Raw genomic sequence first — 15909 nt, 5'->3', positions numbered from 1 at the left:
GTGGACGTACCGCCGAATTGCTCAACACGTGGGGCGTGAAGTCTCCACAGTACATCAATGTTGTCGCCAGTGGTCGGCGGAAGGTGCACGTGCCCGTCGACCTGAGACCGGACCGCAGCGACGCACGGATGCACGCCAAGACCGTAGGATCCTACGCAGTGCCGTAGGGGACCGCACCGCCACTTCCCAGCAAATTAGGGACACTGTTGCTCCTGGGGTATCGGCGAGGACCATTCGCAACCGTCTCCATGAAGCTGGGCTACGGTCCCGCACACCGTTAGGCCGTCTTCCTCTCACGCCCCAACATCGTGCAGCCCGCCTCCAGTGGTGTCGCGACAGGCGTGAATGGAGGGACGAATGGAGACGTGTCGTCTTCAGCGATGAGAGTCGCTTCTGCCTTGGTGCCAATGATGGTCGTATGCGTGTTTGGCGGCGTGCAGGTGAGCGCCACAATCAGGACTGCATACGACCGAGGCACACAGGGCCAACACCCGGCATCATGGTGTGGGGAGCGATCTCCTACACTGGCCGTACACCACTGGTGATCGTCGAGGGGACACTGAATAGTGCACGGTACATCCAAACCGTCATCGAACCCATCGTTCTACCATTCCTAGACCGGCAAGGGAACTTGCTGTTCCAACAGGACAATGCACGTCCGCATGTATCCCGTGCCACCCAACGTGCTCTAGAAGGTGTAAGTCAACTACCCTGGCCAGCAAGATCTCCGGATCTGTCCCCCATTGAGCATGTTAGGGACTGGATGAAGCGTCGTCTCACGCGGTCTGCACGTCCAGCACGAACGCTGGTCCAACTGAGGCGCCAGGTGGAAATGGCATGGCAAGCCGTTCCACAGGACTACATCCAGCATCTCTACGATCGTCTCCATGGGAGAATAGCAGCCTGCATTGCTGCGAAAGGTGGATATACACTGTACTAGTGCCGACATTGTGCATGCTCTGTTGCCTGTGTCTATGTGCCTGTGGTTCTGTCAGTGTGATCATGTGATGTATCTGACCCCAGGAATGTGTCAATAAAGTTTCCCCTTCCTGGGACAATGAATTCACGGTGTTCTTATTTCAATTTCCAGGAGTGTACGTATGAAGGTGGCAGTTAAAAGCCTCTTTTATGTTAGTAGGTTCCAGCGCAAAATCAGTATTCATTGTCAGAAGACGGTTAAAATCCCTTTCTAATGATACCGCATTCAGCCCTGTACGATTAATATGTATTGAGAAAAAGGGGTGTTGATTTGAGAAATAATGTATATATGACAGTTCCGCTTCTTCAACTGCTACAGGCTCCTTAGAGATTTCTGTGACTCGTAGTAGGCATTGCATACTTTGTGTTACCTTTCATGTATGTTTTAAAACTAATTGCACATGGAGCCACTGAGTCTGTGAGGTTATCATGACATTAAATCTAGCGTGCACCATGTACAACTAAATAATCATGTCTCGTAAGCCCTCTTAGTTCCACTCTTCTTGCTCAAAACCGACAGTGCATAGCTGGTCCCAAACAGAATTATAAGAGTGCTGTTGATTTAATGATGCGCAGTACGAAAATATAGAGCATATTTCATGGAATAGTCACATCTGAGAATTCTAAGGCAGATGTCATCTTCGCTTTGGTTTTCCTTCTTGGGGATGACACTGAATGACTCCTCTACGCAGTTGTGACTACCTATACCCCTTTCTCAACGTCATTTACACTCCATTCCACACTCACACCCACCCCGCAGAACTCCTGCTTAACATATACAAGACCATTTCGTCCAGAGTGATATACCTGTCGTAGTCACGGACAGACAGATCAGTATCGAAGCGGACGGAACAGAGGTTAAAAAACTGCTCTCGCGCTTGGTAAGGGTGGAATTTATATAATAGCCTACCTATCGAGTTTTAGATTTTTCGTGTTTACTTTCAATCGCTAACGATGAAATTCGTTTTTTTTTCTTTCGAAACGGCGTGGCAATATCCTTCGCTGTCCTTGTCCAATTCGATATTAAATTCCATCTCTAATGATCCCACTCTCGACTCTGTGATAATTAAAACCTGTTCCTAATACTTTCATCTAGATCAGTACCAAGTTAGCTAGTCCTCAGAAACTCACTGATATTCCTCACCCCGCATTCTTCCTCCAGAACAGGTCGTCCGGCACTGTATGGAGTCACATTCTAATCAAATCTATCGATATCATCCATCCCAACAGCTATACTCATCATCTGACATTCTTGTAAACTGCATAATTACTTCTTTGCCACAGCTGACTCGCCACTCAAAGTGCCACACCCAGAAAACCATGACACATAAATCTCTGTGCCGCAGGAAAACGTTGGGACTGGTGTGAAAATTGCCCCAAACATAGTGCCTCACACAGTGTACATAAGCTCTTTTAAGCACAAGAAACCATGCCACTGCTTTGCAGTGCGTGTTCTCTTATTCCCTCTGTGTACTAACTATCAACCTTAACAAAGGGAACTTCGATACTTTCTTATATCCTAATGATTCGTACTTTGACTTTAGATCACAAAACTGAATAAGTACTATAAAAATTAATGAAAATAAGAATTAAAAAGAAATGCATCAGAATCGTTCCTTGACCAGAATCATTGCAAACTGAAGCCTTCTTAGTAACACGTGACTGTCCTCAAAACATGAACGTCTGTGAAGTTTATTTTGCTAAACCGTGTAAAGCTTTGTGAATCTCACAAAACCTACCAGCGAAATTTTCTCCAACCAATCTAGCAGCTCATCCTCAGTGTTCAGCTAGATTTACGAATTTGCCCTCGACCAACACATCCATACATCCACAAAGAATCTAACAAGCTCATGTATCACCGTGTTAATCATATGTGTATTCTCGCAACATCTATGTTGATCAGGAATTCCTGGGCCCCACCCATCTCCTGTTACAACAGTTCTGTGTTTGTTGACTTTAAAGAAGCCTACAAGTATTTATGGCATGTCAGTCTCCGTCTAAAGCTCCAGACTATGGCACTTAGTATTCATGTCCGTCTTTTTCGATTCCTTTTCCCAGTCCCCATCGTAGGTCAGAATTAAAAGTACCATCGGAACTGTGCCGTCGAAACTCAGGTCCGATAACATATCCAAAACGTCTCCTCCCATCTGTCTTCTCCTGTTCAGTTAGGACATCACATTCCTAATCATCTTCTGCACAATTTACAATAATATTTCCTGCTACACCACACCAGTCCTTCTCTAAATCAAAATTTTGCTAAAATATAGACTATAATTATAGTTGTTCCAGAGACACTGATTAATTTTTTACAACCACCTATCCAACTACTACATTGAGAACGTGGAGTAAAACTCGATTATGAGCTAGTATGCAAACTCCTCTCCACCCCCGCGACCTACTAAGCATTCAACATTAATAGGCTACAGCCAATGAAGCTGGTGATTCTACCTCTCAGATATCATATACTTTTTTCAGACACCTGCCCCTATCGTTCGTATTTCTGCATACCTGAAATTCCATCACTCTTGGCATCATCTTGTGCGCCATGTGGTCAACATAACTTTGAGCACGTTAAATCTTCCTTACCAATACATCAGATTTACTCCCTTCCCACTCATACTGTACATTTAGAAATCTAAGATTTAAACCAGATGTCCCAATTGTACATTTACAAATCTAAGATTTAAACCAGATGTCCCACTTTTTAAATTTCTAATTCTCACCCAACTCTGCTCAGTGGCAACCTGTACCTTACTCACTTCACATTGTATCCCAACACAGCTTCGACAAAGACCATCTTCCTTAATCCGAACTACATCCTGATATTTATACTATAAACTCTTATGTTCCATCTCTCATTTAACCTCTTTCTTTTCCTTCTCCTCCTCCTTTTCTTAAAATATAAAAGGACTGTGTCCCTAACTTTACTATTATTGACCCTTTAACTGCTAGCTACGACCTAACGCACCAGCACACAATAGTCGTGCCTCCAGTATATACACTACTGGCCATTAAAATTGCTACACCACGAAGATAACGTGCTACAGACGCGAAATTTAACCGACAGGAAGAAGATGCTGTGATATGCAAATGATTTAGCTTTTCAGAGCATTCACACAAGGTTGGCGCCGGTGGCGACACCTACAACGTGCTGACATCGGGAAAGTTTCCAGCCGATTTCTCATACACAAACAGCAGCTGACCGGCGTTGCCTGGTGAAACGTTGTTGTGATGCCTCGTGTAAGGAGGAGAAATGCGTACCATCACGTTTTCGACTTTGATGAAGGTCGGATTTTAGCCTATCGCGATTGCGGCTTATCGTATCGTGACATTTCTGCTCGCATTGGGCGAGATCCAATGACTGTTAGCAGAACATGGAATCGGTGGGTTCAGAAGGGTAATACGGAACGCCGTGCTGGATCCCAACGGCCTCGTATCACTAGCGGTCGAGATGACAGGCATCTTATCCGCATAGATGTAACGGATCGCGCAGCCACGTCTCGATCCCTGAGTCAACAGATGGGGACGTTTGCAAGATAACAACCATCTGCACGAACAGTTCGATGACGTTTACAGCAGCATGGACTATCAGCTCGGAGACCATGGCTGCGGTTAGCCTTGACGCTGCACCAAGGACAGGAGCGCCTGCGATGGTGTACTCAGCGACGAACCGAGGTGCACGAATGGCAAAACGTCATTTTTTCGGATGCATCCATGTTCTGTTTACAGCATCATGATGGTCGCATCCGTGTTTGGCGACATCTCGGTGAACGCACATTGGAAGCGTGTATTCGTCATCGCCATACTGGCGTATCACCCGGCGTGATGGCATGGGGTGCCATTGGTTACACGTCTCGGTCACCTCTTGTTCGCATTGACGGCACTTTGAACAGTGGACTTTATATTTCACATATGTTAGGACCCGTTGCTCTACCCTTCATTCGATCCTTGCGAAACCCTACATTTCAGCAGGATAATGCACGACCGCATGTTGCAGGTCCTGTACGGGCGTTTCTGGGTACAGAAAATGTTCGACTGCTACCCTGGCCAGCACATTCTCCAGATCTCTCACCAACTGAAAACGTCTGGTCAATGGTGGCCGAGCAACTGGCTCTTCACAATACGCCAGTCACTCCTCTTGATGAACTGCGGCATCGTGCTGAAGCTGCATGGGCAGCTGTACCTGTACACGCCATCCAAGCTCTGTTTGACTCAATGCCCAGGCGTATCAAGGCCGTTATTACGGCCAGAGGTGGTTGTTCTGGGTACTTATTTCTCAGGATCTATGCACCCAAACTGCGTGAAAATGTAATCACATGTCAGTTCTTGTATAATACAGGGTGATTCAAAAAGAATACCACAACTTTAAAAATGTGTATTTAATGAAAGAAACATAATATAACCTTCTGTTATACATCATTACAAAGAGTATTTAAAAAGGTTTCTTTTCACTCAAAAACAAGTTCAGAGATGTTCAATATGGCCCCCTCCAGACACTCGAGCAATATCAACCCGATACTCCAACTCGTTCCACACTCTCTGTAGCATATCAGGCGTAACAGTTTGGATAGCTGCTGTTATTTCTCGTTTCAAATCATCAATGGTGGCTGGGAGAGGTGGCCGAAACACCATATCCTTAACATACCCCCATAAGAAAAAATCGCAGGGGGTAAGATCTGGGCTTCTTGGAGGCCAGTGATGAAGTGCTCTGTCACTGGCTGCCTGGCGGCCGATCCATCGCCTCGGGTGGTTGACGTTCAGGTTTCATAACTAACCTTTTTCGTAGGACTCTCCATACAGTTGATTGTGGAATTTGCAGCTCTCTGCTAGCTCTGCGAGTCGATTTTCCTGGGCTGCGAACAAATGTTTGCTGGATGCGTGCTACATTTTCATCACTCGTTCTCGGCCGTTCAGAACTTTTCCCTTTGCACAAACACCCATTCTCTGTAAACTGTTTATACCAACGTTTAATACACCACCTATCAGGAGGTTTAACACCATACTTCGTTCGAAATGCACGCTGAACAACTGTCGTCGATTCACTTCTGCCGTACTCAGTAACACGAAAAGCTTTCTGTTGAGCGGTCGCCATCTTAGCATCAACTGACGCTGACGCCTAGTCAACAGCGCCTCAAGCGAACAAATGTGTAACTAAATGAAACTTTATAGCTCCCTTAATTCGCCGACAGATAGTGCTTAGCTCTGCCTTTTGTCGTTGCAGAGTTTTAAATTCCTAAAGTTGTGGTATTCTTTTTGAATCACCCTGTATATTTGTCCAATGAATACCCGTTTATCATTTGCATTTCTTCTTGGTGTAGCAATTTTAATTGCCAATATTGTACATGCAGTGCCATTCAGTTGTCCCAACCCCTGGGTTTTATGTACCCTGCGACGCCGTCAAAAACCGCATTTGAGATTTTCATATTCTCTCGCTCCCTACGTGTAAACTATTAGTTCTACATAAAAAAAATAACAGGGTCTTCTTGCAGGAAATGTAATACAGTTAAATGTTGTAGTGGCGTTTTTTTTTGTTTTGTTGGAGGCCACGGTTTTCGAGTCGTTAAAAAACGCGTTTTAAGGTCACTTTTGTAGATTTTTCTCGAATAATTCGAAAATAACAGCCTCTGGTAGTTGAGGTGTACAATCACCAGCTTCATCAGCTGTAACTTATTAATCACCAGCTTCATCAGCTGTAACTTATTAATGCTGAATGGTTAGTGGGTTGTGGGGGTGGACTAATTCATAATCTAGTTTCAGTCCAAGTGTATCACTGTTTTAGTTAGGTGGTAGCAAAAAATTAAGTAGTGTCTCTAGGACGACCATAATTATAGCCTAGATTTTAGAAAAGTTTGATTTAAAGAAACAGTAGTTGCGACAAGAATTTTTTTCTAATAATTTGCACACAGCGTACGAGAGAATAAGAAGATCTTGGCAGTGGTATCTGAAGGTGTTGCGGGTTGTAGAAGACCCGTGGGCAGGGGCAGCTGAATCACGCTGTATATGAAACGGGAGCTGAGAATACCGGGAGTGCTAACGTTCGATATATCCGTTCCGAGGTTTTCAAAGTAAGCGTAATAACACGTCATTACTTACAGTGCACTGGGCAGTTTAAAGAATTACTAGTAGTTCCTTGATGTGGCTCAGATTCGCAAAAGTGGCGGTTTGTCGACCTCGTGGCTTGCTTAGCATTGTTTCATTGTATTTGAAAATGTGGATATCCATGCTGTGCGACGAATAAAGAGAAGATATTCTCATGGGAAATGGTAGTGAGAATGACTTTTCTCATCCTTCGTCTCAAATTGAGAATACTCTGCCTCCTGTTTCTCATCTTTGAAATCTCTGGGACTGGAAATACTTGCATACCTTCCACTTCCAGAAGTACAACTGACGGAAATAATTAAGATAAAGATCCTGTTCCCGCATTGTGTGCTGAATTACAAGTTTAAGGCTGCATTGGACAAATGCGACGCGCTACTTTCCCCAATGGAATGTGTTGGCAAAACACTAAAATGATACAAATAGCTCTATTTTCACTGCTTAGACATATCTGTGCTAAATTCCCACGTTGTTTACAAGATCATACGGGAAAGAATACTTCAATCTCCGAATTTCTTGTCAGCTTCATTGTGAGATTTTAGAAAGAGACCACCAAGAAATGAAAGCATACGGAGTTCGTCGATTAGACATGGAAAATCCACTGCTGCTTCGAGAAAGGAACTTCCTAAGCGTTACTGAATCGTCAGTAAAACACAAGACGGATAAGAATACGCATCGAATGCAGCGAGAAGGAGAGAGGAAAGGAATCAGTGTGACTGCTATAAATACTGTGAAGGGGAGCTGTGTGTTTGGCCTTGTTTCGAAATACACTGACGCAAAAAAGTCGCAACACCAAAACATTATTAATGTAGGGTATTGAAATTTCTGGAATACATTTGTCTAGGGAACACATTTCCATGATTTATATTGCAAGATCACACGTTAATGCAGGCCCGAAATAAGCCACTGTAAATGTGAACTTCTAATACAGTAATAATCGTTATAACAGTCAGAATGTTGAATGCAAGCGTATAAAAGTTCATGCATTGAGCTGTACAGGTGCCGGATGTCAGTTTGTAGAATGGAGCTCCATGGTGTTGCACCTGGTCGGTCAATACAGGGACGGTTAATGCAGTTTATGGATGACAATGAAGGTGACGCACGATGATGTCCCTTATGCGCTGTATTGGACACTAGTCTCGTACGCTAAGGCAACATGTCGTCACTCCGCGCAGCATATTGGTTTACGACAGTGGTATGCAGGCGAGCGTTATCCTGTTGGAAAACATCCCCTGGAATTCTGTTCTGAATGGCAGCACAATAGGTCGAATCATCAGACTGACGAACAGTTTTGCATCACCGGACCACAATTCCATGTATAGGTTCAGTGCGTCTAGTACGCAGACAGGTTGGTTACAGGTCCCCGATTCTGCTAGTTCTAATCAAGACATGGCCATCACGTGCACGGAGCGTTATTCGCTCTGCGAACATCGAGGAGTGCGGACGCATAGCACTGGCTCTCGCTGGGCGTTGGCTTCCTACGTTCACTGTGTGTTAAGGTGCCTCAGCAATGCCTCTGCGACGTCTAGGTCACCGTCATCGCTGGCGGCGCAGTGTACCTGTGTATCGGAGCTTAAAAGCAATTGATATTGAATTGGCTGGACAATTTAATAAACAGCAATTAATTTGGAGGTCCCAATGTGTTTCGTGGACTGCGTCTGAACTTCACTTGTGATGTGCAAGCAGTGTTTGGAGGCAGTACATGGCTGTCACTGGCTGTTGTTTGGGCCAATCATGCAGATTATGGTGGCTTTGAAGCATTTCCAGATGCCAATATTATTACATGTAAGACTTGGAGTATTGCTGAGACTACATGACTGTTGGCTAAACAGCCTTATGGTACTGTTGTTCCTAGGGTGCCTTTTGTTTTGTCTACCAGAAGAAAGAAGAAGTTGAATGCAGAAATCACAACAGACCATCACCCGACACTCCAATCAGCTCTCTAATGACGCTACTGAAGTAGCAAACGGCGGTGTCTTGGGGTCAGTGGAATACACGCTACAGGGCGTCTGGCTCGGAGCAGGCATTGAAGTAGCAGATTTGTAACATTCGTTGTGTCACTGTGGTGACAACTGTTGCTCAGATTGCTGCTGCAGGTGCAGTAGGACGCACCAGAGCCATACGCCACACACGATGGTCTGCTCTCCCAGTAGTTCCCCGTGGCTGCCCGGAGCCCGGTGTTCTTGCGATCGTATACTCCCGTGACCACCGCTGGCAGAAATCTTGTACAGTGGCTAAATTCTTGCCAAGTGTTTCTTCAGTATCGTAGAAGAAACATCCAGCTTCTCGCGGCACTATCACACGATCTCGTTCAAACTCCATGAAGTGCTGATACCGGCGTCTTTGTCGCCATAAAGGCGTTCTTGACTAACATCAACTCATCACGGCCGATCTCTGAGGTAACTAACGCTCACGACCGCTACACCGTGTATTCAAAGCAAACCAAATTTGCAGCCTCCTACTGGCGCTTCTAGTGCCACCTTTAATTCACTGGCGCGAAATTTGAATAGACGCCATCTTTGAGATGTAAAATACACACGCGCCAACTTTCGCCTGTGTCGCACAACTCCTTGGTGCAGCGATTTTTTCCCGCGGTGTATATCACACAATAATAAAATTTCCGATTTGTGCTTCTTTGTAATGTTATCTAGTGTCAGAAAGTTCCAAAATGAAGAATATTCAAACTACACTTTATTTTAAAAACAGACAGGTGAGAATGAATTCCGAGGAGCCTGTGATCATAACTCAGCGCAGCAGACACCGGAGTACTCAGAACGTATCGTACCCACAACTGCCGGGAGTGCGGCACGGAGCGGCTCAAAGGCGCACCAATTTGCGGAGTGAAGCACGCTGTGACAACGCACTCATTTCTGAAAGGGTTAAGCCATCCCTAAAAAACTTGTCTTCATTCACTCACCTTCAATCGCAGGAAGCTCATAAGCGTAATAATTTACCTCGGGTAACATATGTTCTCAGCATGTCGAACATTCCTTCCTTTAATAGCTCCATGCACCTACCATACTTACCAAATACCAATACACTTTGCAGGTTTTGCAATAGGTTTTTTCTTCCAACATCAACACTACCCACCATCCAAGAATATTTCAAACCGTTAAATCTCTTTCCAATAATCTTACACTACTGGCCATTAAAATTGCTACACCAAGAAGAAATGCAGATGATAAACGGGTATTCATTGGACAAATATATTATACAAGAACTGACATGTGATTACATTTTCACGCAATTTGGGAGCATACATCCTGAGAAATCAGTACCCAGAACAACCACCTCTTGCCGTAATAACGGCCTTCATACGCCTGGGCATGGGTCAAACAGAGCTTGGATGGCGTGTACAGGTAGGTACAGCTGCCCATGCAGCTTCAACACGATACCACAGTTCATCAAGAGTAGTGACTGGCGTATTGTGACGAGCCAGTTGCTCGGCCACCATTGACCAGATGTTTTCAATTGGTGAGGGATCTGGAGAATGTGCTGGCCACCGCAGCAGTCGAACATTATCTGTATCCAGAAAGGCCCGTACAGGACCTGCAACATGCGGTCGTGCATTATCCTGCTGAAATGTAGGGATTCGCAGGGATCGAATGAAGGGTAGAGCCACGAGTCGTAACACATCTGAAATGTAACGTCCACTGTTCAAAGTGCCGTCAATGCGAGCAAGAGGTGACCGAGACGTGTAATCAATGGAACCCCATACCATCACGCCGGGTGATACGCCAGTATGGCGATGACGAATACACGCTTCCAATGTGCGTTTGCCGCGATGTCGCCAAACACGTATGCGACCATCATGATGCTGTAAACAGAACCTGGATTCATCCGAAAAAATGACGTTTTGGCATTCGTGCACCCAGGTTCGTTGTCGAGTACACCATCGCAGGCGCTCCTGTCTGTGATGGAGCGTCAAGGGTAACCGGAGCCACGGTCTCCGAGCTGATAGTCCATGCTGCTGCAAACGTCGTCGAACTGTTCGTACATATGGTTGTTGTCTTGCAAACGTCTCCATCTGTTGACTCAAGGATGGAGACGTGGCTGCACGATCCATTACAGCCATGCGGGTAAGATGCCTGTCATACGAGGCTGTTGGAATCCAGCACGGCGTTGCGTATTACCCTCCTGAACCCACCGATTTCATATTCTGCTAACAGTCATTGGATCTCGACCAACGCGAGCAACAATGTCGCGATACGATAAACTGCAATCGCGATAGGCTACAATCAGACCTTTATCAAAGCCGCAAACGGGATGGTACGCATTTCTCCTCCTTACACAAGGCATCACAACAACGTTTCACCAGGCAACGCCGGTCAACTGCTGTTTGTGTATGAGAAATCGGTTGGAAACTTTCCTCATGTCAGCACGTTGTAGGTGTCACCACCGGCGCCAACCTTGTGTGAATGCTCTGAAAAGCTAATGATTTGTATATCACAGCATCTTCTTCCTGTCGGTTAAATATCGCGTCTGTAGAACGTCATGTTCGTGGTGTATAAATTTTAATGGCCAGTAGTATATTTTAAAACTTGTATCGCCATTTTTCAAAATTCTTTGTCTTGCTAAAGAGCAGTCTATTTAAGACCCATTAGATTTCTGGCGTGCAGTAGCGCAAATTCCATTTATTCAACTGCTATTTTGATAATGTGTTCAATGCTGGATGTATTCTAACAAATTTCTTTCCCTTTCCTTCCAGCTACCAACAACCAAGAAGATACTGAAGCACAACCTGATCCTAGAAAGAGGAAGAAACGGACAGTTTGCCTCAAGTGTCTGTTGGGGAAGAAACTTGGTGGCTTCGGCGGAGGAGGTGGCGGTTGCGGTGGTGGCGGCTGCGGAGGCGGCGGGGGCGGTTTTGCCCCGGTCCCTGTGGCCGTACCTGTTCCCGTCTATTCTGGGGGTGGCGGCGGCGGCTGCGGCCATCCAGGCTGCGGCGGCGGAGGCGGATATGTGCCCAGCGGAGGCGGCGGCTGTGGATACGGCGGCTGCGGGGGCGGTGGCGGCAATTACAAGCAGATCACCCAGCCAGTGGAAGTGAAGGTCCCTGTCAAAATCACTGTGGTGCCAAGCGGCGGCGGCGGCGGCGGTGGCTGCCCGACGGGAGGCTGTTATCAGCCGCCTCCTCCCCCTCCGCCCCCTCGTTACCCACCCAGCGGGGGCGGATGTCCGACGGGAGGCTGCTTCCAGCCTGCGCCGCCGCCAGTGCACTACCCGCCCTCTGGCTGCGGAGGTGGCGGCTGCAACCCGCAGCCCCAGGTCTGTTCCACCTGTGGAGGCGGCGGGGGCGGAGGAAGCCAATCGTACAGCCAGGCCTCCAGCCAAGCGTCCAGCTCCAGCTACAGCTCCGGCTGGTAAGTCGTCCATCTGTTACTGGCTTTTATCCACAGACCCTTCCCACTTACATCTATATTTACTGTTTCCCACAAGAAATAAGTGGTAGTTTCGTTACAGTCTTATAGAGCATAAGAAAATATAAGTTCAGAGCAAGCTAAGGGAAGTAGAATTGAGAATAATTTTCCAGACAACCATAGTTCTAAACTGCACCGACTTACAGTTACGGACGTAAAGCTACGGACAATCAAGGACGAGCGCGTGGAGGTCCGTGAAAGTGGACTAACACGCCCCAGCTAGCACCTGATATGCTAAAGAGTGCAGTAACTAACTAAATAAGCTGAATACAACGGTTCCTGCTTAACACTCAACTCTACGCAAACCTGCGGTTGCTTACGCCAGGGGATAATATTCTGCAATGTTTGCTGGGTACAGCTTAACTGTTACACCAACTACGCTGAAAATACGGTAATGTACAACATCCACAGCATACCACAGCAGCAGTTTAATCGGACAAACCCGTTGTCTTAGCGGACAAACTTCCGTTTGCTCATTGTTGATTAGTTATTGTTTTATCGCAGAACACTTGAAAGTTGCAAGTGGTCTATCAAAAAAGAGACTGCCAACAGTCCTCTTCTGGAGTGTTGCTGCCGGATATGGGATCCTTGCCAGATGGGACTGACAGGCGACATACAAAAAGTTCAACGAACGGTACCTCGTTTTGTATTATTGCCTAATAGGGGAGAGGGTACCAAGAACATGATATAAAAGTTAGGCTGGCATTCGCTTAATGAAGGCGTTTTTCGTTGCAGCGAGAGCTTTTCACGAAATTTCAATCATCAGCTTTCTCTTCCTAATACGAAAATATTTTGTCGATGTCTACATATATTGGTAAAAACGATAATTGTGATAGAATAAGAGAATCAGAGCCCGCACGTAAAGATTTATATGTTCGTTTTTCCCTCGTGCCATTGGAGAGTGAAACGGTAGCGATATTGCTTCAAGGCGGTTCGATAAACCCTCTGACAAGCACTTAAGTGTGAGGTGCAGAGCAATCATGGAGGTGTAGATGAAGTTGTAGATATGGCCGTAGTTCCACAAAGGTGCGTTACAGTTGTTTGCAGCATTTTACTCGATTCGACATGCCGTCTGGTTTCCAGGTGTTATTATTTTCTCCACCCTGTGGACGAGACATTTACACCTAAGGCGCTTGATATACAAGCCACATACCACAATAATAAAAACTGTATTTCATGTCCGGTGAGCCACATGAATTCATTTTCTTCACAGGTGACAGTAATGGGAGTGGAACAATAAAGACAATCTCCTGCCAAGGAGGACATAAGGCTGCGTTGCACATTGTCTGTTGAATTTCTAAGAAGCAGACTGAAAAGTGATAGAAAATTTCCGGCCAGGAATACAAGTGCAAGTTGAACACTTACCAATACCAGATTTCTTGGATGATGGTGTCATTCCGACCGAAAGTAAAGAACGTTATTAGGACGAAATGTTGAATTCAGTCTCTGGAACTTTCATTCCCTACTCAACAGGGCAGGGCAGTCTATTGTAGTATTCTCGCTTCCTTTAAGTGAATACTAGTGAGCTCGAAATGAGGTAAAGGGAGATGTGTACGGAATAGTTACTATTGAGTTATCAGTTCTAGGAATTTGCTTTCTTCTTCTCACAGAGTCTGTAATTGTAAGTTGAAAAACCCTATAAAAATAGTAGAAATAAGAAGAGTTTGCTAAGAAGAAGGTTTACAAACAGTGATAGCTCGGTAGAATGACAGAAGAATTTTTCAATCAGGAAAGCAGAACCATGCAAGAACAGAGCAGCAATGATGAGATCAAACATAGGATTTTTTTTAACAAACACTGACATTTAAAGTCTGCTGTTACCAATCATAATTTAGAAAAAGTCTCCGAATTAGTACGTATGGAGCACTTCATTGTGTTGAAATAAGGACTTTTCGGGGAATGGAAAAGGGGAAAGTGAAGGTATGCTCTCTACTAGAAAGATCAGGAGGGAACAGCACATTTATGGACATAGAACGTATTATGTACAGATATTGTGAATGTAATAGAAGACACAGCATGAGAACTGATAGGTTAATAAATCTGAAGAACTTAAGTGGCGATTATCTTCGTGTCATGCTGTAGATATATGCAACAGAACGAAGTCATGAAATGAGCTAATGAGAAAGGAAAGATTTCGTACTGCAAGGCTGTCGATGTGTTAGACGAAGAGTTTCGAGAAGCTTTTAGGGATGGAATGTGGTACTTGTAAGAATGTTGGATATGAGTACCACAATTTATACCCTGAATTTATGCCTGACCTGTTAATCTTTTACATGATTAGTTAGTTTATGGACGAATCTACTTTCATCAGACTGAATATAAGGACGCCAATCCTACATTAATTTCTATGTCTTTCTTACAGGGTGACAATTATTGAACTATATGAAATAAAATCGTCGTAACTTCTGAACGACTTGCGTTAGGACGCTAAAACTTCACAGTTGGCCGCGGAGCATGATGGGAATTAGTATGAGCATGCATGGTTTGGTTCAGCGACGAAGCCCACAATCATTTGGATGGGTTCGTCAATAAGTAAAATTGGAGCATTTTGGGGACTGAGAATGCGCTTTTCGCGATCGAGAAGTTTCTTCGGCTTCAACAGGTGAATGTGTCGTGTGCAATCTCCAGTCACGGAACAATCGGAGCGATATTGCTTGATGGCGCGGTGGCTACCGAACGGTACGTGAAGGTTTTGGAAGACGATTTCATCCCCATTATTCAAAGTGACCCTGATTTCGACAAGATGTGGCTCACGCAGGATGGAGCTCGACCCCATCGAAGCAGGAGAGCGTTTGATGTCCTGGAGGAGTACCTTGGGGGTCGCGTTTTGGCTCTGGGGTAGCCAGAGGCTACTGGTATGGGCTCCTCTGTCCGCCATGTTCTCCGGATCTGAGTAGAAGGTGTACAGCAGTAACCCCAAAACCACAGCTGAGCTGAAAACAGCCATTCAGGAGATCATCGACAGTATCGATGTTCCAAGACTTCGGCGGGCCGTGCAGAATTTCGGTATTCGCCTGCGCCACATCATCACCAATGATGGCAGGCATATCGAACATGTCATAAGCTAGAACCGAATATCTGTAGTGACGTTTACATGTTGAATAAAATGTGTGGACGCCGTAGTTTGTAACTGTTTTACATTTTTTTTTCATATAGTTCAATAATAGTCACCCTGTATGTAGGTACATGCATACAGAAAATTGTCTCAGATGGTTCACTCCGATCTCCAAGTGATGATTCTCATTCGAAAACGAAGTAAATGCCAACCACTGTCTACGTCATCATACCTTCTTGCCCTTCCTCTTAACAGCAGTAGTCTGCTCAAAGCTGTAACCGCAGCAATTCCTGCCGGTCGGTATAAAAAACGTCAACTGCCACCAATTAAACTAAACGTGTCATTAGCGATCGTCTTTCG

General features: G+C 45.4%; 1 protein-coding gene across 1 annotated transcript in view; it reads left to right on the top strand.

The window, feature by feature from the left end:
- The window catches only part of LOC124550327 (loricrin-like), a 60700-nt gene that overhangs the window by 31807 nt on the left and 12984 nt on the right, over positions 1 to 15909 (top strand). Inside the window, exon 3 of the mRNA XM_047125303.1 lies at positions 11783 to 12437. Within this exon, the coding sequence (XP_046981259.1) occupies positions 11783 to 12437 (655 nt within the window). The remainder of the gene's footprint in view (positions 1 to 11782; positions 12438 to 15909) is intronic.

The sequence above is a fragment of the Schistocerca americana genome, chromosome 1 (assembly GCF_021461395.2).
Source record: "Schistocerca americana isolate TAMUIC-IGC-003095 chromosome 1, iqSchAmer2.1, whole genome shotgun sequence".
Lineage (NCBI taxonomy): Eukaryota > Metazoa > Arthropoda > Insecta > Orthoptera > Acrididae > Schistocerca > Schistocerca americana.
The sequence above is the reverse complement of the archived record's forward strand: the minus strand, read 5'-3'. Positions and strand labels throughout refer to the sequence as shown.